General features: G+C 42.5%; 1 protein-coding gene across 2 annotated transcripts; it reads right to left on the reverse strand.

Annotated features, from left to right (window-relative positions):
- Nucleotides 1-501: 501 nt before the first annotated feature.
- On the reverse strand, nucleotides 502-19613 carry LOC139407189 (WD repeat-containing protein 26-like). 2 transcript variants are annotated; one of them, XM_071150741.1, is made up of 14 exons: nucleotides 18857-19613; nucleotides 16933-17032; nucleotides 16326-16382; nucleotides 11418-11554; nucleotides 10796-10893; nucleotides 7104-7260; nucleotides 6379-6517; nucleotides 5960-6100; nucleotides 5482-5601; nucleotides 4933-5078; nucleotides 4581-4659; nucleotides 4302-4431; nucleotides 3802-3996; nucleotides 502-3714 (listed from the first exon to the last, which is right to left on the reverse strand). In XM_071150741.1, the coding sequence occupies exons 1-14, from the start codon at nucleotides 19138-19140 to the stop codon at nucleotides 3689-3691; spliced, it is 1809 nt and encodes a 602-aa protein (XP_071006842.1). In that variant the 5' UTR covers nucleotides 19141-19613; the 3' UTR covers nucleotides 502-3688. The 2 variants fall into 2 exon arrangements, with proteins under 2 accessions (XP_071006842.1, XP_071006841.1); XM_071150740.1 differs by having other exon boundaries at nucleotides 7086-7260; nucleotides 18857-19610.
- Nucleotides 19614-23950: the final 4337 nt, after the last annotated feature.

The raw sequence follows: 23950 nt of genomic DNA on the forward strand, positions 1-23950 counted from the left end.
GTTGGGACTCCATCCTCTACGAAGGAAGATCAAAACAAACATGGTTTTGAACGTGTTTCAGAGTTTAAAAAAAAATTGAACTAAGCAATTGTACTATTTCATCTTCGAGTATGTGTGAATGTGGTCAGTAGCGTACAGGATTCTCAGTTAAAATGCACATTTGGCATATTTTCCCTATCGTTGCAAACTGCAGGTAAAGGTCAAACAAGGGAATAATTGTTGGATATTGTATTGACTTGGGTATTTAGGCTTTGAACCATAGACTGGGTTATTGTATGTAGGCTGTTATGTAAAAAAAATAAAAATACTGTGGAAAATGTTATTGCAAGCATATAATTTCCCACATGGGGGCGGTGGTGAGCTAATGTAAAGTGGAATTGAGACATTTGGGTCTATAGATGGAGGTTCTGCAATTAGTCTATGACCTGTATAATAACAGGCCGATAAAATGGCTTCACCACAAATGCATCTCAAATTAGAAATGTATTTCAAACAAGATGGTTTAGTCAAAATAGTCACATTTTATTGGCAACAGATCTTGTTTACCCCTACATTTGGCATTTGATCCCCTCTGATGCACATTTTGCCTCTTTCCTGCCATGTGGCTTCTCTGAATTACACCAAATGTCATCAAATTTTCAAGTGACTCAATCAACAATACAAAGTTAAACACAGGAAAATGGAGAGCTCTTTTCAGTCTGGGAACTCAAGCTTTCCTCTAAAGTCTGATGAGACGTGTTGTCCCTTCACACTGATCGAAGGTCAGTTTAGCTCTGTACCCCCTCATAATTATAAGGGACTGTGGATAGGATTGGCTAGGGTAAACTGATCCTGTATCTGTGCTTAGGGAGTGACTATGTTCCAGCCCCTTGATATTCCGGGCCACAGCTCTTTTTCAAAACCCTGAAAGTTTATTGAAAATATGCATACATAACACTTCTCCTACACAACAATACAAAACAGTACAATCACTTTTGTAATAACACATTAAAAACGCAAACAGGTCCCCATCCCACAATAACCATTTTAATCTGCTACCAAAAACCCTTACTCCCCCAAAAAGCCCTACCACCTCCAGAGAGAGAAAGTTATTAGCATCATCAAATCATTAAAATTCCTAGGAACTCAAGAGAACAGAGTAGACACCAAGTTGCATACAGACATAGAATGTCACCAGCAGGTGAATTATAACTTTGTGAAAGCTTTTGGGTTCTTCACTTTTGATTTGCCTCAATTTTTCAGACATGACATAAGGTGTGGATGGAGAGTTCAAGTCACTTCAGTGGTCCAGGAGATGGAAGGGTCAAGAATGGGAGAAACACCATTCCAGACTAACCTTAGACCATGAAATTACACACACACCGCCACTTTTGGGTCTCAAGCGTTTTGGTAAGGGCAGAAATGGCAACCGCAACCAACAGTGGCACAAAAATAGATCCCCCTGGTCTTATTCCACAGACATGCAAGTATTGAATCACCGTACAGAGTCTCTTTTTAAAGGCGAGGGGTAGACAGTTTAAACACACTCCCAAAGCATAACCCACCACACTCATATTATATTGGCATGAGTGTTAGTGCACATATTTACTGATTACATGTAAGAAGTGGTGGATAAGGTAAACATTTTACCCAAAAGACAAAAGGCAAAATGAATTATAAGCGGGATTTAATTTTTTTAAAAAAAGAGGACACCAGTTGTCTGGTTATATTTTAATATGATAATACAGGGAGGGGTCAACCAAAAAAAAGAAATAAGACCAAAAAATGAAAGTAACAAAATATTCAGTTATTTTTAAACATGTAATATCAGTTCACAGAAAATAGTCATTACATACCCCGAATCTGGAGGAAGAAAGCTCTGTATGGTGCTTTCACCACTGATAAGGAGGTCTGGAGAGAAGGAAAGGATTGTTGTGTTGAAGTCGGTCTCGCTCCGTATGGGCTGTATATAAGAGCGCAGCTATATGCCTGTGTGCGTTTGAATGTGGGAGGTTGTTTGGTTCTGTAACTTTAACTTCAATAATGCTGTACTACTGTGTAGGGTTCATGGACTTGTGACTTGTGGTGATCATATTGAAATTGAGTGTTTGTAGGTGTGACTTGGGGTAGACCTCAAAGCGCAGCGTTGTGTTTTGGGTATACATGTGAGTTTGTGGAGTGTTTGTGTTAGGGGGTAGAACGCTCTAAAAAAAACAAAAAAAAAAATCGTAATTCTACACACGGAACATTAAACCTCTGTCTCCAACACTACAATCGTTAATTCCTCCTCATATGAAATTAACCTTTTCTCACAACACAGTTTACAGCTCGTTGAAATGCATGTCATTCACTTTTTTGTTCCTCCACAAAACAGATTTAATTCTGATACCTCAGTGCCTTTCCAATGGTAGGTGGTGGTAAGGAGAAATATAAAAAGCAAAGTCAAATGTAAAAAGAAAAGCCCCAGCTAAAAAAAAAAAGATTTTTCGAAAATGGCTCTAAAGTATTCTTTGTTCCACAGATAGATGTCGCTATGGGGCTTTGGATTAATTCTGAATGGGTTTAAAAGCCTCTTTAAAATTTCACGGGGGGGGGGCATGATCTTCTGCTGGTGTGACTAAAAACACAGGTCTGCATGCACCTGCATTCACTCAAACAAACAAACCACACGTAAGCACACCCAGACACACATTGACACAGAAGGGCACACGCACATACAAAGAGGAAGGACAGATGCAGTCCTCAGTGTACCGCAAAAGTTGCATGTACAGACCTCTACAGCCAACAGTATGTCCTTCTTAGAGAGATACTCAACACAAGAGTTGCTTCACATGAGACCAGCTACCACTGACCCCTCACCTTTGACAGTTCACCTTTCCCCCCCTCCCCACAGGTAGATCTTGTGGAACTATGTGCTGTGCTGTTAACAGCCAAAGTGGGAGGGGGGAGATGGGGGAGTCAGAGGGTGAGACTTTGTAGCGAGTTTGTTCGTGTTAGACTTTAAACAAGGGATAAAAATAGCTTTTCCTAATTGAGAGCGTATTGTTCACACTGAAGCACTCTACAGCCACTAGTCCTAGTTTAAACCTAGGATTCACCTGTTAAATGCTTACTATCGTTAAAAAAAGAAAATCAAAATAAGCATAGCGTTTTACTTTGCCGGTTGGTTGGTTTTGTGCATTTTTTCAGCCTTCATCCAACAACTCAAGTGCAAAGAAAAGAGCTAGTCAGAAGGAGAAGATAAAAAACAAATAGAAGAAAGAGTTGCAATATCCCCCCCCCCCCCCCCCCCCCTTCCCACAGACATATGATAGAGCGACAGACGCGGTCCAATTAGTGCGGCTGGTCTGTAATGGCTGTCTGGAGAGATCAGGTGTGGGACACCGTGCCTGTGAGCCAGGCAGGAGGTGGGCTTCCAGGGGAAGATTCAGGGCAGAGCCCCTGGTTTGGCTGTGGCCTTGTTTGGGAGAGGGGTGGAGGAGGAGGAAGCCACAGGGAGTACCAGTGGATCGGATTTTCCGGGTCACTGGTTCTGGATGAAGACCTGGTTTTCTAAGAGTGTGTTCATCCTCACCTCCACAGTTTTGCCAGGTCATGAGACGCAACTGATTTACTTTTATTTCTGTTTTGTTAGGTCTAGGATTGGTTTGGCTGTTTATTTGTTGTCGGTTGGTAAAAGAGAAAAAAGTCTTCCATTCCAAAGTCACCATCAACTGTCCATGTTGCTGCAGTTCTCTGGGGAAAGATGAGGAACATTAATTACTTGTAACACCTTTTGCTGTTTTACAGCCACTGTGCTAACAAAATGCTAGTGGTAGTTACCGTTGAGCCCATCCACCTCCTGTGTGTCGAGGAAGGGTGCGGGGCCCCAGACACGCACAGTGCCGTCGTCCGAGGCGGAGGCCATGAGGCCTGGGATGATGGGGTTCCAGCTAACGCAGTTGACTGTGCGAGTGTGCCCTGTCAGCTCAGCGATGGGCAGCTCACTGCGGCGGTGCCAGATATACACCTTATGGTCTGAGGGGGTAAAGTGAGGAGGGGAGGAAGGGTAAGAGAGGGAGAGGAAAGGTGGAGGACGTAAGAGAGAGGAGAGGAAGAATAATGGTATTAATATTTTAAAAAAGTGGCAAGGTCAATCTCCCTATTATATGCTGCAAGGCAAAGTCTCTGCATGTGTTTGAGAGATAATTGGAATGAAACCATAGTGAGGGACACAGAGGTGAACATGATTGTTCTAGGGCTCAATATCAGTAATTTCCCCAATCCTGAGCATAAGGAGTAGTTGATGCCTAAAATGGTTGCTGTTGGGTCTGTGGGTGTACCTTCGCTGCCACTGGCGATGAAGTCTTCATTGTGTCCTCCGAAGCAGGAGTGGATGGTGTAGAAGCCCTGGGTCACACCCTGGTACTTCCGAACCAACACCCGGTCCTGCAGGTCCCAAAGATGCACTCCCTGTAGGGTGGGGGGGTAATGGGAGCAGTTAGACACTAAAGACAACCATTAGTATTGCCACAAACTCCTTAATCTCCCACCCAGACACTAGTCCAATGCCTCCACACACACACTTCAGTGTTCAAGTATGGCACCATATCCCCACTCACCTGAGTTGCTACATTTAGCAAAGCTAATCTTCCGTTCTTGGAAACAGTGAAAGACATGATAGGATGGTCCTCCTGAACTCTGTAAGAGAAATTCACAACAAAGATGATCAATTACTAGTCTGTGTTCTGTTCAATATCTGCATAGACAATTCTATATGTAAGATTAGTAATTCAGAGCGCATTAAGTGCTCCAGTATTGCTTAATTTGTATTAATAAAACAAATGATAAAACAATAAACAGCAGGAAACACTGAGTAACTCATGTATCATTTGTTAATATATAAATCATGCATTTATTATTAATACGTCTGTCAACGTGCCCTTTACATATTTTCATTAATACAGCCCTCACATGTTTCTGTCCGTTAGGTCTTCAAAGTTGTAACCCCGGATCCGCTGGTGTGTGTCAGACGCTAGCACTGTCCTGCCGTCCCCCACACACCAGAGGCACTGCACACGCACGCCCTCCCATGAGTCCAACAGGTTACCGTCCAGGTCCTACCATAACACAATCAATACATAGGTCCAAATGGATATAGTCCAGATTCTGGGAATCAATCAAATCACACACAGGCCAGTCCATAACGGTATCGCCCATGCCCCTAGAAAATCAGACACACATTTTGGCAATTGCACAAATAGAAACACAGACGCATTAGATCCCGACAATCTTTTTGGAGGTCAGCAGGTTCCTGTCTAGTCAGCTAATCAATAAAGGTGTCAAGCTGAACATCTAAAAGTAGCCTGTCCATATTCAATGCTGTATTAGTCTCTCCCCACTGTCCTGTATCCTCCTCACAGATCACCCTGTACTCTCCCCACTACTCACACGCTGGCAGGACAAACTGGAAGAACCAACTGGTACATCTGGTGGATAGATCTCACACACACCAATACTTACACACTGGTAGAATTGTCCCCTCTGTCCCCCGGTGACGAACCGTTTCCCATCAGGGTTCCAAGCCACACTGGTCAGACTGTCCTCGTGGGACTGGCTCATCTTGGTCCGCAACTCTCCCGTCTGCCCAGCAGGGGACAAAAACCACTCAGTGAGTACACAGACACTGAAGAGTTCCCAGCCTGGAGGTCCACTGCACGGCTGTTTTTATCAGTCCCAATAAAATCAGGAACTATCTGGCCAATAAGTTACATGAATTGACGGTTCTATTTATCTAATTAACTCTAATCAATCCTCGTCCTGGACGGTTGCAGTGTATGCCTGCACCAATTTCATACCAGCAATAACAGACAGCGTTGCCGGGCGGTGTGTGTGGGTTGCAATACCTGGCTGTTCCAGTGTGTGTGGGCACGCAGGGATTGTCCATATAGGGATGTCCCAGTGTGTATGTATGTGTGTATAAGTGTGGGGATTGCCATACCGGGACATTCCAGAGCCAGAGTTCAGAGCAGTCATCAGGCCCGCAGGCGATCAGGTAGGTGTCATCAGGGCTCCAGGCTAGGTAGGACACACCGTAGGCATGGCCCTCTAGGGTCCGCAGCAGCTTCAACTGGTGGCTCTCCTAGACACCACACAGACCAGGCTCTGGGTTAGCGTAAAGCACGAATGGGAAGACAGTGGATCAGGGGTCTGCAAGAGGCTTAGTTGCGGTCAATTTGCAGTGTGCAAATTATAATTATGTTCACTCCAACAAAAATCATCCTGTGGCTGAATCTAGTTGCCTACACCTGCAGTGGCCATCTTTGCCATTAATGCAGGAGATGACTCATCCTATATGGCATATAGTGGGAATGTACACAGCAGGTGGTGTGGGGGAAATGGGCTCAGCGTGGTACTCACAGGGTCCACCTGCCAGATGATGACGGTAGTGTCTTTGGAGCCGGTGGCCAGCTTGGTGCCGTCGTTGGAGAATTTACAGAACCACACCTCGTTACAATGCTCTGTGAGGATCTGCTGTGTGTAGCACGGAAACTGCTTCCTGTGGGTATGGTCAACCAGGAGAGAGAGGTCATCCAAGGTCCAAGGTTTAAATAAAAAGGCGAGAGAAAATGGGGAGGATGAGAAGAAAATACAAGAGGATAGTGGAGAAAGAAAGGTATAGAATGAAGAGGACAGTGGAGGATAGAGGCACTACAGGTGAGAGGGAGTTGGTAAACGATTGAGGGTGATATTTTATGTCCACTAAACTCCTGTTAGTGCGCAAAAGTGACTGAAAAAAAACGTACCATTCCAAACACACAGGACACTGGCGTACAAAACGAGTTCAGAAAATTGCAGCTCGTAATTGCATTACATGCAATGGTTATACATAGGTTCTGAGCTCTTCCTGACCATGTGGGCCCTGAGTTCCCCCAAGTCAGGTCAAGGGGTCAGGAAAACTCTATAATACACAAAGACCCTATATTAAAACACATGCTTTTCTTTATATCTGCATAGATTATTGCCACCATCTTTACCGATGTGTACTGTAAAAACCGCAGAAAGAAAAGGGTTGTCAGGCTAAGTTCTTTTTGCACATTTCATCTGTGTTTGGCAGAAACTGTCACCCTGAGTGTGTTGCTGACCGGCTGCAGACGTGGTCCAGGAGCAAGGTGACAGAGTCCAAGCTGCTGTCCAGTTTGGTATTATGGTAGAGGCAGCGGTCCCTCTGCAGCTCCACAGCCTGTCTCAGCAGGGTCTGCAGCCGGCGTGGCGGCAGCATCACCGACGGGGGCAAGTATGCTGGAGAGGGTTGGAGAAAAGGACCAGAGGCAGGAGTTAAACTATAGTCCAGTCTGAAGTACATCCCTAGACCCCTGCGAAGCCATGTGAGAGTGTGTGTATAAGATAGCCACTCTGTGTGCAATGTGTTTAACATGATTTTTGAATGACTACCTCAATCTCTGTAACCCACACATAGCAGACATTGAATATCCCTTTGACCATGGTAAAGTTATTAATTACACTTTGGATGGTGTATCAATACACCTAGTCACTACAAAGACACAGGCATACTTCGGAAACCGCTCAGGGATTTTGCCATGAAGTCAATGGTGACTTTGAAACAGTTAAGAGTTTAATGTATATGCTTGAAGAAAACTGATGGATCAACAACATTCTAGTTACGCCACAATACTAACCTAATTGACAGAGTGAAAAAAACTAAGCCTATACTGAATACAAATATTGCAAAACATACATTGTTTGCAACAAGGCACTAAAGTAAAGCTGCAACAAATGCGGCACAGCAATTCACTTTTGTCCTGAATACAAAGTGTTATGTTTGGGGCAAATCCAATAAAACACGTTAATTGTTAAGGACTGGAGAGTTTCAGGGTAAAATAATAAAACAGCATGGAGCTAAGTACAGGCAAATCCTAGAGGAAAACCTGCTTCAGTCTGCTTTCCACCAGACACTGGGAGATGAATTCACCTTACAGCAGATCAAAAACCTAAAAACACAAGGCCAAAACTACACTGGAGTTGCTTACCAAGAAGCCAGTGAATGTTCCAAAGTGGGCAAGTTACAAATTTGACTTCAATCTACTTGAATTTCTATGGCAACACTTGAAAATGGTTGACTAGCAATGTTCAACAACCAATTTGACAGATCATTAAAAATGGGCAACTTTTACACAATCCAGGATGGGAAAACTCTTAGAGAGACTTACCCAGAAAGAATTGGTGCCAAGGTGATTCTAACATGTATTGACTCGGGGGGGTTGAAAACCAAGATGTGTTCTCTTTTTCAATATTTTACATTTTTATTAACAAATGTTAGAATTTCTTCCGCTTTCACTGATTATTTTGTGTAGATAGTTGACAAAAAAAAAGATACATTTGAATCCCACCTTGTAAATCAAAGTGTGAATATTTTCTCAAAGCACTGTTCAAACCGTGCTCGTCAGAAGAGCCTGGTTTGATGAAAATGTGTTTTCTTGTATGCCGAATAAGTCAGTCATATTGTTGTTGTGGGAGGAGACCAGAAGGAAGTGCTGATTTTGGAAGTGGGCTGCTCATTCCATTGTTACATGGAGCAGGCCTTTTGTTAAAAGTTCCTTCAATACCAGCCACTAATGTCACGCTTGGAAAGCCTGCGATACAAATGCAAGTTGGTGGCGATTATATTTGGCAGTTTGGGCCACGTACAATACATGTCAAAAGTTTGGACACCTACTCATTCAAGGGTTTTTCTATATTTTTACTATTTTCTACATTGTAGAACAATAGTGAAGACATCAAAACTACGAAATAACACATATAGAATCATGTAGTAAGCAAAAAGTGTTAAACAAATCAAAATATATTTTCAGTAGCCTCCCTTTGCCTTGATGACAGCTTTGCACACTTGGCATTCTCTCAACCAGCTTCATGAGGTAGTCATCTGGAATGCATTTCCATTAACAGTTGTGCCTTGTTATATAGACTTGTTTATACTGTATTATTGACTGTATGTTTGTTTTACTCCAGGTGTAACTCTGTGTCGTTGTATGTGCCGAACTGCTTTGCTTTATCTTGGCCAGGTCGCAATTGTAAACGAGAACTTGTTCTCAACTTGCCTACCTGGTTAAATAAAGGTGAAATAAATAAAAGTTCATTTGTGGAAATTATTTCCTTCTTAACGCATTTGAGCCAATCGGTTGTGTTGTGACAAGGTAGGGGTGGTACATAGAAGGTAGCCCTATTTGGTAAAAGACCAAGTCCATATTATGGCAAGAGCAGCTCAAATAAACTAAGAGAAATGACAATGCTGCATTACTTTAGGACATGAAGGTCAGTCAATGTGGAAAATTTCAAGAACTTTAAAAGTTTCTTCAAGTGTAGTCGCAAAAACCATCAAGCTGAAACTGGCTGTCATGAGAACCGCCACAGGAAAGGAAGATGCAGAGTTACCTCTGCTGCAGAGGATAAGTTCATTAGAGTTAACAGCCTCAGAAATTGCAGCCCAAATAAATGCTTCCGAGTTCAAGTCACAGACGCATCTCAGCATCAACTGTTCAGAGGAGACTGCATGAATCAGGCCCTCAGCGTCGAATTGATGCAAAGAAACCACTACTAAAAGGACACCAATAATAATAATAATAATAATAATAAGATACTTGTTTGGGCCAAGAAACACGAGCCGTGGACATTAGACCAGTGGAAATCTGTCCTTTGGTCTGAGTCCAACTGCCATGTCTTTTTGAGAAGCAGAGTAGGTGAACGGATGATCTCCGAAAGTGTGGTTCCCACCGTGAAGCATGAAGGAGGTGGTGTGATGGTGCCTTGCTGGTGACACCGTCTGATTTATTTAGAATTCAAGGCACACTTAACCAGCATGGCTACCACAGCATTCTGCAGCGATAGTCCAACTAAGCTCAAACCAGATGGGATGGTGTATCATTTGCTTTTCCATCAGGACAATGACCCAACATGTTAGGGCTAATTGACCAAGAAGGAGAGTGATGATTGCTGCATCAGATGACCTGGCCTCCACAATCCCCTGACCTCAACCCAATTGAGATAGTTTGGGATGAGATGGGAGTAAAGGAAAAGCAGCCAACAAGTGCTCAGAATATTTGGGAACTCCTTCAAGACTGTTAGAAAAGCATTCCAGGTGAAGCTGGTTGAGAGACTGCCAAGAGTGTGCAAAGCTGTCATCAAAAGAAAAGGGTGTCTACTTTGAAGAATCTAAAATATATGTTTAGATTTGTTTAACACTTTTTTGGTTACTACATGATTCCATGTGTGTAATTTCATAGTTTTGATGTCTTCTTGAATCCCCGAGCTGACAAGGTTAAAAAAAACAAGCAAGGCAGTTAACCCACTGTTCCCAGGGCGCCGAAGACGCGGATATCGATTAAGGCAGAGGGGTTGGGTTAAATGCGGAAGACACATTTCAGTTGAAGGCATTCAGTTGTACAACAAACAAGGTATCCCCTTTCCCGATTGCTCTACAATGTAGAAAATAGTAAAAATAAAGAAAAACCCTTGAATGAATAGGTGTCCAAACTTTTGACTGGTTCTGTACGTAGGCTTATGGTACATGGCCTTCAGATTACCGGCCTACCTAAGAGTAGAGCAAAACAACTGGCTAGGTAGTCTGCTCTGTTCCAGCTGTTATGGGCAGCCTAACTGTGTGGAGGAAAAGGTGCTTTTTTGTTTTTTGTTTTTGCATCAACGACCTTTGAAATATTTGAATATTTTATTACGTAATGTGATTTGTGGATTCAAATATTTTACTATGTAATGTGATTTGTGGATTCAAATAAAGTATTTAAAATGTCAGTGTTCTCACTCTGTAGCTTGTCCAGTAGTCGGCAGCGGGAATTTGTGCCTTTGCCCTCCCACTCAGTCTTGGCGCGCAGGTCCTCTGCATGGCTACACATCAGATACCTACACGACACAATGTGAATCAGACTACAACACACACCTCTGGATACATCACTGTTATGCATAACCCGTAATAACAGTATCACTAACCTGTATTTACTGTAGTCACACTGTATAACCTGGTTATTACTCCAAAGACACAGATTGAACTAGGACAATGTGACGAATGATCAACCACTGATGCAAAGTTGGTTGTTAGTTTGTCCTTATAATCCATGTCTTCAATAACTGCCTAATGGACAGACTGATATACCTACTGAGTATCTGTATGCAGCAGGTGGCATTTTTGTTTGATTTTCATGCTGATTATTTGGATGCTGTCCACGTTGTACTTGACAGCGTAAAAGTTGATGATTAACATAAGTCAAGTAGTCAACAAAAGTCAATCAAGTGATAGATGAAATGAGTATGTGAATCCTGTTTGCGATAGTTGATTGATGTGATCAGAAGGGACTACAACGGCATACTGACTGCGCACGTGTGTGTGTGTGTGTGTGTGTGGGGGGCACTGTTATGTGATGACGTACCCGCTGAGAACATGGATGCGGTCTGTGTTATACTTGAGCGGTGTGAGCTCTCCCCTGAGCACCTGCAACGCCTCGAGAACCTTCCCGTCCTCCAGGTACTCCAGATACTTCTGCTGCAGGAGCAGGAACTTCATACGCTATAGAGAGAGGGAGGGAAGGAAAGGGGTAGAGATAGATGGAGAAGAGAAAGGTGGAGATGGAGAGGGTTGAGGAAGTATGAGAAAATGAGTGGGAGGAAGGGTGTTGATAGATTCAAAACAACCCCCCGACGACTAATCCTGTGCTCCAAAGGAGGCAGGCACTCATACCAACATCGTTTGTGTGACAGGCAGCATTGCCATGGTGAGAGTAAACAGGCGCCTATGGTTGGACTTGGGGGCACATGGTGGGCGTTGGCTTAACCCCAGAGACCTCACTGTGCCAGTTGTAACTGGCCACTTCCTTGTTCAAGTTAATACTTGTAACAACAAACAAGAGTGTTAACCAGTCTGGGTATTTTGGTCAGTTGTGATACTTCTGGTATTACTAAAAGGGAGTCTGTCTTATCATGGGCCTGCGGTGTCTATCACAGCCCAAGAAACGAGGTAACTATATATATATATATATATATATATATATATATTAAATTATATCTATGACTCTGGTATATAAATTACCATCGTCAAGTGCCAACCATAATCATAAGAGCAGCCATTCCAGGTTGACATACACTACATGACCAAAAGTATGTGGACACATGCTCGTCAAACATCTCATTCCAAAATCATGGACATTAGCATGGAGTTGGTGTTGGGTGATTAGGCCTGGCTCACAGTCAGCGTTCTAATTCATCCCAAAGGTGTTCGACGGGGTTGAGGGCAGGGCTCTGTGCAGGCCAGTCTAGTTATTCCACACCAATCACTGCAAACCATTTCTGTATGGACCTCGCTCAGTGCACAGGGTTATTGTCATGCAGAAACAGGAAAGGCATAATCATTTAGAATGTCATTGTATGCTGTAACATTAAGTTTTCCCTTCACTGAAACTAAGGGGTCTAGCCGAACCATGAAAAACAGCCCCAGGGTTATTATTCCTCATTCACCAAACTTTACAGTTGGCATTAGGCATTGGAGCTGGTAGCGTTCATCACTCCAGAGAACGCGTTTCCACTGCTCCAGGGTCCAATGGCGGCAAGCTTTACACCAGTCCAGCCAACGCTTGGCATTGTGCATGGTGATCTTAGACTTGTGCGAGGCTGCTCAGCCATGGTAACCCATATCCTGAAGCTCCCGACAAACAGTTGAGGTTGCTTCCAGAGGCAGTCTGGAACTCTGTAGTGTGTGTTGCAACCGAGGAGAGACGATTTTTACTTGCTACGCGCTTCAGCCGTCGAGTTCTTTGAGTGTGGCCTACCCCTTCGTGGATGAGCTGTTGTTGCTCCTACACATTGTCACTGCAAAATAACAGCACTTACAGTTGACCGGGGCAGCTTTAGCAGGGCAGAAATTTGACAAACTGACTTTATGGAAAGGTGGCATCCTATGACAGTGCCACACTACAATTCACTGAGCTCTTCAGTAAGGCCGTTCTACTGACGTTTGTCCATGGCTGTGTCATGACTGTCCTGATCAGGTCAGGTTACAGGAGACCACAACCCTACAGATTATCTCTCAACCCCAACAGAGGAGAGATCTAGGGGTCTGAAGATGTGGGGGTTTTATGTCCCCTCACACCCCTGGTAAATCTCAGGCCACAGACAAATTCCTTTGTCCTGTTACTATGGAGAACCAGCCTCAGAACATTAAACATGAAATAAAGGGACTTTGGAACAATGGTTTCCGTCAGTCACAATGGTGGTCATGACAATAGATGGAATATGAAAATGTATGTCATTTTTGTTTTGTTATTAAAAGGTTAATAGACGACATTATTACGAAAACATTGTAATGTGAAGGGTTTTTCTAGTATATGTTTGATGTTTATACATTGTAAGTTGTATGGAAAATATCAAAATCGAAGAGAATGTTTTGGGGAAGATGAAATGTTTAGTTAGTTGTCTAAAATTGGATTTGAATCAAATCTAGACCATGCCTCATTAACTTGGTACGCCCGGAGAATTGCCCTAAAGGCGGTTACGTCCACTTCGGACCCAAGGGTATAAAACCTGTGAGTAAAGACTTCACAGGAGACTACGTGACCCAAGCTGCAGCAAAGGTCTAAAAAGTCAACGAACCCAGAACGCAACGCAAGTTTGAAGACAAATAAATCATTTTCTACCCAAGCTATGGATGAGTAGCTGTGTCTAAGTGGGTGAATTCAAGTCGAACCACCTAGCCTCCATCTCCCATCGAATCATGTATCTAAAGGGTTTCATTCCTATGCTGTGAGCTCTGAGCTGCAGAGCTGTCTATCCTCAGAAGACCTCTTCCAGAGATTACCATTTTGGGTAACACGCGCCATAGTGTGTTGGCCCGTTATACTAAGTTCTAATCAATAGCCTATTAAGTGTTTTGTCTATGTGTATATTTTATCATCATTTCAGCTTTTTAGTAAATAAATATTAAACTAAGATTTGTGTGATACGAACTCATTGGTGAGACCCGGGTCCGTGCAGATTCACGGGCTATACGACGTTCAGAACGTGATTGGTAGAGGTAACTGGTTAATTAGCGGCTGTTGTAAAATCGATATTCTGATATTCTTTGAGTTAATTTGGGAAATAGAAATCCAATAAAAAAACTAGTTGTTTTCCCATGGTGCCCCAGGTTAATGAGTTAATAATTGCTTGATTCAGTTAATCACGCAATTAGAAACTTTAATCATTCGATGAACAACAGTCGTCACATTAACTAATGAACTAATGACTAATAGCCAAATCCACTCATTTGAAGGGGTGTCCACATACTTTTGTGTGTGTATATATTGCATGCAGTCTTGGTATAATGCAGGGCAAAAACTAGCTATTTGTTTTTAAACATTCAGAAAATAGGATAGCCTACATATTACAGTTAAAATTGATTGTATTCACAATAACAAGCCTAGCTAGTAAGTGTGATATGAAACTCCACAGGTGCAAGACTAAGCTAAGCCATAGGAGGCCATTTTGATATCTAGCCTATCCTGTGTCCTAATGAGCTAGCTAGGTCTGATAAGTATAATTTAGTCTAGCTGCAGTCCTCAGTGTTCTTTAGTTGACATATGAACGTGCTGTACCCATGGAAGAGGAAACTCCGATAATTTACAAATCACAGAAGCGCTGAATGATATACAGTACCAGTCAAAAGTTGACACACCAACTCATTCAAGGGTTGTTCTTTATTTTTACTATTTGCTACACTTTAGAATAATAGCGAAGACATCAAAACTATGAAAAAAAACGTATGGAATCATGCAGAAACCAAGTGTTAAACAAATAAAACTTTTGTATATTCTTCAAAGTAGCCAGCCTTTGAACGCTTGGCATTATCTTAACCAGCTTCACCAACAGTCTTGAAGGAGTTAATTTCAAAGTTGGACTCAGACAAAAGGACAGATTTCCAACGGTCTAATGTCCATTGCTTGGATTTCTTGGCCCAAGCAAGTCTCTCCTCCTTATTGGTGTCCTTTAGTAGTGGTTTCATTGCAGCAATTCAACCATGAAGGCCTGATTCATGCAGTCTCCTCTGAACAGTTGATGTTGAGATGTGTCTGTTACTTGAACTCTGTGAAGCATTTATTTGGGCTGTAATCTGAGGTACAGTTAACTCTAATGAACTTATCCTCTGCAGCAGAGGTAACTGGGGCTTCCTTTCTTGTGGCGGTCCTCATGAGAGTCAGTTTAATCACAGTGCTTGATGGTTTTTGCGATTGCACTTGAAAAAACTTTCAAAGGTCTTGAAATGTTCCGCATTGACTGACCTTCTTCATGTCCTAAAGTAATGATGGCCTGTTGTTTCTCTTTGCTAATTTGAGCTGTTCTTGCCATAATAGGGCTTGGTCTTGTACCAAATAGGGCTTGGTCTTGTACCAAATAGGGCTTGGTCTTGTACCAAATAGGGCTATCTTCTGTATACCACCCCTACACTGTCACAACACAACTGATTGGCTCACACGCATTAAGGAAAGAAATTCCACAAATTCACTTTAACAAGGCACACCTGTTAACTGAAATGAATTCTAGGAGACTACCTCATGAAGCTGGTTAACAGAATGCCAAGAGTGCAAAGTTGTCACCAAGGTGGCTCCTTTGAAGAATCTCAAATATAAAGTACATTTTTATTTGTTTAACACTTTTTGGGTTACTACATGATTCCATGTGTGTTACTTCATAGTTGATGTATTCACTAATATTCTACAACGTAGAAGATAGTATAAATAAAGAAAAACGCTTGAATGAGTAGGTGTCCAAACTTTTGACTGGTCCTGTATATGAACTCTATTTCAGGGCTCCATCAGAATATGCATGGATATTTGTTGTTCTAGTCAAATAATACTAGTGGTGGCAAAATGTAATTGAGAAACATTCCCTACACTTACCATCTGACAACCAAATTACTAAATGCAGGATATTATACCCCCATGTATGAGGATATCTGTTATAAACATTCCAGTCAGTCCCTCCAAGGCATTCCAGGAAACACTTGAAATTCCACAGCCAGAAAGGATATTCCTCAAAAAGGGGGACTATATATTTAAATTATTTAGCAGACGTTCCTACCTAGAGCAACATACAGGAGCAATTAGTGTTAAGTGGCTTGCAGGCACCTAGTCGGCTTGAGGATTCTAACCAGTGACCTTTTGCAGTTACTAGCCTAACGCTCTTAACCGCTAGGCTACCTGCCACCGTCTTTCTAATCTAGAACAGTCAGGTTTGGGACAGAACCGTTCTAGAACCTGTGTATACCCTTTCACTGCATGGCTGAATGTCTATGAGGTCAGGTTTGGGCTTACCACAATAGCGTTCGGAGAATGCATCAGTGCTCTCAGCTCGTTGAGATCATTCTCAGCCTGGACCAAAACAAAGAGGGGCAGGGGGAGACAAATAGTTGGCTCAGCACTTCCTCTCCACAAAAACAGCAAATCAAAACAGTTTACCACTACAAGGCACCACCAGTAACAACACTTTCTCAGTGTAGGAAGTCAAAAACTGTCATTTTCACGGAGTGTGGAGCCATTTTATACCTGTATATTTATGGGATAAAAAATTAAATATGATGTACATGTTTACAAACAGAAGGCTCTTGGAATGAGAGCATTGTGTCAATGTAGAAGAGAAAGTTCAGCCAAAGGAGCTAGTTTTATAATCAAATAACACATTCCTAAAGACCCCTTACTAGGAACGTACATATATGTTTGTTTCACAGAGTTCCAATCTTTTATTGATTGGCACCTATGTTTATTAATAACACTGTTCATCTACTCCATATGTAGACTAACATTGGTGTTGTACATGTGATAGATACTTACACTTAGTAACAGAACCATGTTATCGGTACTGTCTCTAAACTTAAGCATAGCATTATAGGTGCAGGTGTAACTATGGTAACCAGGGACCCACCTTGTCCCACTCCCCCTCCATGACGTGGTTGCGGAACTTCGTGGCTGAGGTATGTTCCAGTCTGCAGCCCGACTCCTGCATCAGCAGGTCCACTGTTTGACTGCGGAGAAGAGAGGGGGGGAAACATTACCTCAATGTTTCCTGCAAAGTTAACATTAGAACAACAAGACAGACAAGAACAGACAGAATGTAAAGGAACTGAAATGTCAGCCCAAAATCCGATTGATCACAGAGGTGGATTAAACACTGATTGCCTAAATGTTTGTTTATAGCAAACGTTTGCCTAATGTTGGCCAACAAGACAGACAATGGACCTGATATGTTATACCAGACAGACAAAGGAAAGAATGAGGGAGAAAAACAAACATAACATCTAAACCATATCCACCAATAAGAGAAGTGGCATTTGTTATCATTCTAGACCAGACAACTGTGAGTGCTATAAGTGTGCTGAAAAGGTGTCTGTGCTAAAATGGAGTGGAGGGGGTGTACTGACGCCAAGGCATGATGACATCATCCTCAGGTATCAAAGAAGAGTGGCGCAGCAGTGTTTTCAGCTTCACCCTGCTGAGTCCGACATGGTTCTCACTTGCCGTTCCACATTTGAAACGTTGGGTCGTCAGTTCCATAGCAGACAATGGCGAGCAGTAGCAGCCTAGGTCTATCGAACACTGCATTAAGAGTTCATTATGGTGACAGGGGCCGATTTAGCCATGGAGGGCTCAAAATATCGTTTTCCTGCCGAGTCCTGATGGGTTCAGCTTGCGCCATCTATTATTAGTTTCAACCAACGTTTCTAATCTAAAACTGCTGGTTAGACGCGAATTCAAGCGCCGCCATGAAACCATACCCCAGTGGGGAAGCCGTTCTGACTACTTCACCAGCCACCAATAATGATAAAACGAGGTAAATATCACTGACGTAAAGTGCGATGTCCTTATTTGCACTATTGACATTGTTGACATGAGTGATACAGACTTATTTGCAGACAAATAAATATGACAACGCCTGATCACATAAGTAGTTCGAAAGAAACGCAACAGTGCAGTGGTATGATAAGGGGGCTGTAGATAGATAATGGTTGTTGTCGTTGAAGACGACCGCCACTCATAAGAACCACTGAGTGGATACAAAATGACCCGTCCGGTTTTCTACTTTACAACAATTTATCAAGCAAAACTTATACCGACGTTCCCTTTGTAAACACCAAATGTCAATGTAATAATAAAACCAAAGCATCGAAAGGGACAAATAAGGGATAACATACAACGAAAAACGAATCGCCGCTCTATTGTTGTTCTCCCTACGCACTTTTGCGCAATCCTCTAAATGCAGATATTTCGTTGCAGAAAACTACTTTACGTGGTGCCACAGTATAAATAAAACAGGCCAAATTGAATCGGCCTTCGTGACAGGCTATGGTTAAATACCTCATATGGTTGGTTATACGTTTGTAGACACACAAGTCATTATGGATGTTTCGCTGGATTACAAGGTGATGTAATGCGATTTCAATCCGTGTAAAAAAATATATCGCTAGATAACGTCAATACAACCCACAACACGCATAGTTCAACTAACTAGCTAGCCTAGCTACTCACTGAAGAAAGTTGGTTCGAGGTAAATGTAGCCAAACAAATTGTGTTTTTATTCTGTATAAACGTGATAATAACCCCCATAACGAAGGCTAGGTAACATTTAGTTGCGCTATCTAGCTACCACTCTGTATTGTGCAAGATGGACCCCTTCTCCTTCAACTAACGTTAGCCTGCTAGCTAACTACCCCCTCCCCCATGTTTGTCCGTCAACCGCAGAATTCAGTTAAACTGCCCCCATGCAGTTTCGCTCAAAACACGTACAAATATTTAATGTGCTTGTATACTTCAGGAACGTTTCGTTCGAATGACACATCGTGTAAACTTACTTTAGCCCTAACCCGTCGAGATGTTGTCCTATTAATCGAATGACATCTTCCTCAGACTGCGAAAGTCGTTTCTTCTTTTTCATGGAGCCAACCTCCGACCCCGAGGATGTGGAGGCGACACAGGTCCCAGACCCCAGTCCGGCTCCAACACTATTCCCATTGTTTGTGCTGGTTAGAACCCCATTGGAGTGCGTTCCCACAGCCGAGGATGACTCCCCGTTTTGTGCGCTGTTCAGGCAGGAAAGCTCCGAATCCTGTCCTTGTCCTTCCCCGTTTGATTGCATGTTATTGCCGCTAAGATTGTTGACAGGGGTTATGTTAAAGTGAATAGCAGAGGTGGCTTGGTGATGCGGAGAAGTAGTAGTAAATCCCAAAACAACTCCAGAAAGGCCTGTCGCAACTGTTGAAGCCACGGGCTCTCCTGCTCCCTCCGCCGCCGAGGCTCGGTGTTTCTTCCGCGGGGGCGGCGACGCTCCGTCGGTGTCCGAGCCGGAGGAGAAGGAAGCGGAGGCCAGAGTTTCCTCACCGAGAGCGGCCGTGATTAGAAGCCGGCGAAGCCCCGGGTGGGAAAGGAGGTCTTAGCTCCCAAGATTCAGCCCTAGTAACCGGCTGAGAACGCACTGACTCTGTGGTAACTAGTCCCCTCAGTCGCTCCGTTTTTGTTGTTGTTTCTCTCAAAACAGCTGCAACCCCCTAATGGAGTCCAGACACACATCATTGGTCCAGACACGCTAACATTACCGGAAATTAATATATTACCCTGCTTCCGGGTATAATTATATAACCAATAGGTGGCGCATGAGAACCAATTTCGCATATTGATTGTTTTTATGATAACAATAAATACATTATGAGAAAATGGCATACAGAAATTTCTTCAGATACATATAATTAATTCGTGATGTTCTACTCATTGTTTGTGTTTTTATTAGAGGGGTCAGTATGGTTTATATTCTGAGGAAACAGCCAGGATGATCGATCGGTGTACGGCTCGTTCAAACAAAATCTGAATTTAAACAACGAAGACAGATAATCAAATTAATTCATGTTTCTGGCGTAGGCTATTGGTTTAACGATACACGACACGCCATCCCACCAATAAATTATTGGTAACATCCTACAGCCTCACGGCGTGTTGCAGTGCTTCCAAAACCAAAACAATTGCAAATATGTGATATTCTGAAAACCAACAATTACTATAGTTTTCTGAAAGCATTGCGAAGTAATACGACATACATCCGTTTTTAGTCTTCTCAGTGGATCTGTGGATCTGTTACATGTCTTCCTCTTAAAGTTGAATCTGAACTGAATGTTTGAGAGCTTTACAATGGGGTGAAAAACAGTCATATAGTCATAGTCACATCCTCATACTGTCTCATAGTCCCTTCCTGTGAGGCATAATGCTTCAAGGAGAAAATATGCAGTCTGCCAGATTTTCAGTTCGTTTTGTATGGGATGCAAACTGCATACATGGTGCAACAATGACCCCCAGAGGCCAGAAATAATACTGCAATTCACTGTCATTTCACTGTGCTGAGGATTGCAGAAATACTGTACGGTAGTAGGTTGAAATACACAGACAATGGCAACCCATCATTCAGGGCTGTTTTGAGCACCACATTTGTTTTGCAATTTATATATATATATATATATATATATATATATATATATATATATATATATATATATATATACACACTACCGTTCAAAAGTTTGGCGTTACTTAGAAATGTCCTTGTTTTTGAAAGAAAAGCACATTTTTTTGTCCATTAAAATAACATAAAATTGATCAGAAATACAGTGTAGACATTGTTAATGTTGTAAATTACTATTGTAGATGGAAACGTCTGGTTTTAATGGAATATCTACATAGGCGTACAGAGGCCCATTATCAGCAACCATCATGCCTGTGTTCCAATGGCACATTGTGTTAGATAATCCAAGTATATAATTTTAAAAGGCTAATTGATAATTAAAAAACCCTTTTGCAATTATGTTAGCACAGCTGAAAACTGTTGTCCTGATTAAAGAAGCAATACAACTGGCCTTCTTTAGACTAGTTTGTGGGTTCGATTACAGGCCATTTTTAGCAGTAGTGTATATTTCAATATGTATTTTTGGGGGGCTTGCCTAGTTGGCATTAATACGTGTCACATATCAGTTTGCAAACAATGTAAAAAAAAAAAAAAAAGTATAATACAGTTAATAAAGCTGCATACACACATGGTCTGTTTTTTGTTTTCTTGAGGCATCTCCAAAATGCAGGTGTTTCAGCTCAGTGCTTTCTGTGGTGGTGGGGCGAGCCAGCAGAAAATAGGAGCATTGCGCCATGATTGGCTCAGTGTTCTGTCACTCATGGGGACAGTACGTCATCACCAAGTTTAAGTGCTTAGTAAGGGTAGACATCCAAAATTTCAGCCCTTTAATTCCTGCCATAGAGTTATAATACAATAATATAATAATAACAAAAAGTCTATATACAGTGAGTGCAAATGAGGTAAGTTAAGGAAATAAATAGGCCATGGTGGCGAAGTAATTACAATATAGCAATTAAACACTGGAATGGTAGATCGGCAGAAGATGAATGTGCAGGTAGAGATACTGGGGTGCAAAGGAGCAAAATAAATAAATACCAGTATGGGGATGAGGTAGGTAGATAGATGGGATGTTTGCAGATAGGCTATGTACAGGTGCAGTGATCTGTAAACTGCTCTGACAGCTGGTGCTTAAAGCTAGTGAGGGAGATGTGAGTCTCCAGCTTCAGAGATTTTTGCAATTCGCTCCAGTCATGGGCAGCAGAGAACTGGAAAGAAAGACAACCAAGGGAGAAATTGGCTTTGGGGTGACCAGTGAGATATACCTGCTAGAGCGCGTGCTACGAGTAGGTGCTGCTATGGTGACCAGTGAGCTGAGATAAGACGGGGCTTTACCTAGCAGAGACTTGTAGATAACCTGTAGCCAGTGGGTTTGGCGACGAGTATGAAGCGAGGGCCAACCAACGAGAGCGTACAGGTTGCAATGGTGGGTAGTGTATGGGGCTTTGGTGACAAAGCGGATGGCACTGTGATAGACTGCATCCAGTTTGTTGAGTAGAGTGTTGGAGGCTATTTTACAGATGACATCACCGAAGTCGAGGATCGGTAGGATGGTCATGTTGGCAGCATGAGTGAAGGATGCTTTGTTGCGATATAGGAAGCCGATTCTAGATTACATTTTGGATTGGAGATGCTTAATGTGAGTCTGGAAGGAGAGTTTACAGTCTAACCAGACACCCAGGTATTTGTAGTTGTCCACGTATTCTAAGTCAGAGCCGTCCAAGTATACAGAATGGTGTCGTCTGTGTAGAGGTGGATCAGTGAATCACCAGCAGCAAGAGCAACATCATTGATGTATACAGAAAAGAGAGTCGGCCCGAGAATTGAACCCTGTGGCACACCCATAGAGACTGTCAGAGGTCCAGACAACAGGCCCTCCGATTTGACACACTGAACTCTATCAGAGAAGTAGTTGGTAAACCAGGAGAGGCAATCATTTGATAAACCAAGGCTGTCGAGTCTGCCAATAAGAATGTTGTGATTGACAGAGTCGAAAGCCTTGGCCAGGTCGATGAATACGGCTGCACAGTAATGTCTCTTATCGATTGCGGTTATGATGTCGTTTAGAACCTTGAGCGTGGCAGCTCTGAAACCAGATTGCATAGCGGAGAAGGTACGGTGGGATTCGAAATGGTCAGTAATCTGTTTGTTAACTTGGCTTTCGAAGACCTTAGAAAGACAGGGTAGGATAGATATAGGTCTGTAGCAGTTTGGGTCTAGAGTGTCACCCCCTTTGAGGAGGGGGATGACCGCGGCAGCTTTCCAATATTTGGGAATCTCAGACGATACGAAAGAGAGGTTGAACAGGCTAGTAATAGGGGTTGCAACAATTTTGGCAGATAATTTTTGAAAGAGAGGGTCCAGATTCTCTAGCCCGGCTGATTTGTAGGGGTCCAGATTTTGCAGCTCTTTCAGAACATCAGCTATCTGGATTTGGGTAAATGAGAAATGGTGGGGGCTTTGGCGGGTTGCTGTGGAGGATGCCGGGCAGTTGACCGGGGTAGGGGTAGCCATGTGGAAAGCATGGCCAGCCGTAGAGAAATGCTTATTAAAATTCTCAATTATAGTGGACTTATCGGTGGAGTGGCTGTGTGTTTTTTTTCAGAGTTCTCACCATAAATCCAGTAAATGCCACTTTGATGACAAAATTTGCCCACGAAGAACCGCTCTGCCACCTTCACAAGGTGAGTCCAAAAATGTATTGTATGCTGCTGCATAAGGATGTAATATGCAAGGGAGATATGTATACTGTAGCTAACAAAGTAATACTAAGTGTATGTTGTGTAGTAAGCCGTTAGTAGCCCATGTGCCGTACTCTAATCATTTGGTCTATTTTCACCAACGAGGTATTGTAAACACATTGTTCGTGGCCCGGTGTGTGCTTGTTTGCAGACCTTTTTTGTACAGATTTGATAGTGCTACTGATAGACGTGGTGGCGTGGGCTTGCACGTGAAAATTCAGCACACACAACATTCTATAATAGAATTTTTGACGTGTCAAATGAAAAGCTTATTTAACACGTCAAATAGTGTTATATGACGTGTATCTTTTTTGACACGCAACGACCCAAACAGTGTTCAATGTGCCTCACCCTAATCATTTGTGCTATTTTCACCTCTTCAGTTCTCCTACTGTTCTAATTTGGTGGTGCACATGTAACCTATAACCTGGTTTAGAACAATGTAATCATCTAATATTGTAAGAGCTTTCATTGTCTGTTTATATGCCCCTTTTATTTATCCCACGGTTCTGATTTGCTGTACAGGGAGTACACTGTAAGAACGACCCATGTTCTGAATTCTGTCGCTGTACATTTCGAAAGTGCTGAAAAAATAGTTATGTTGACTATTTCTGCCGTCGCTCGCTCATTAATGTCTTAATCGAAATTACGGATTGCCTCTTATCCCCTTGTCATCCCCTTGTGCCATAGTTTGTACAACTCAATTGTCAGTATAAACCACATTTGTTTAAGCAAGTCAGCCATATCAGCTATGTTTT

The sequence above is a fragment of the Oncorhynchus clarkii genome, chromosome 4 (assembly GCF_045791955.1).
Source record: "Oncorhynchus clarkii lewisi isolate Uvic-CL-2024 chromosome 4, UVic_Ocla_1.0, whole genome shotgun sequence".
NCBI classification, from domain to species: Eukaryota; Metazoa; Chordata; class Actinopteri; order Salmoniformes; family Salmonidae; genus Oncorhynchus; species Oncorhynchus clarkii.

What these genes read in the sequence shown, in the direction of transcription:
- LOC139407189 (XM_071150740.1), bottom strand. Translation starts at nt 19,140, where the DNA reads ATGCAATCAAACGGGGAAGGACAAGGACAGGATTCGGAGCTTTCCTGC. An exon ending in TGGAGGGGGAGTGGGACAAG is followed by an intron (nt 16,383 to 16,932) that starts GTGGGTCCCTGG and finishes GTTTTGGTCCAG; the next exon opens with GCTGAGAATGATCTCAACGA. An exon ending in GGGGACAATTCTACCAGTGT is followed by an intron (nt 5,079 to 5,481) that starts GTAAGTATTGGT and finishes GTGTTATGGTAG; the next exon opens with GACCTGGACGGTAACCTGTT.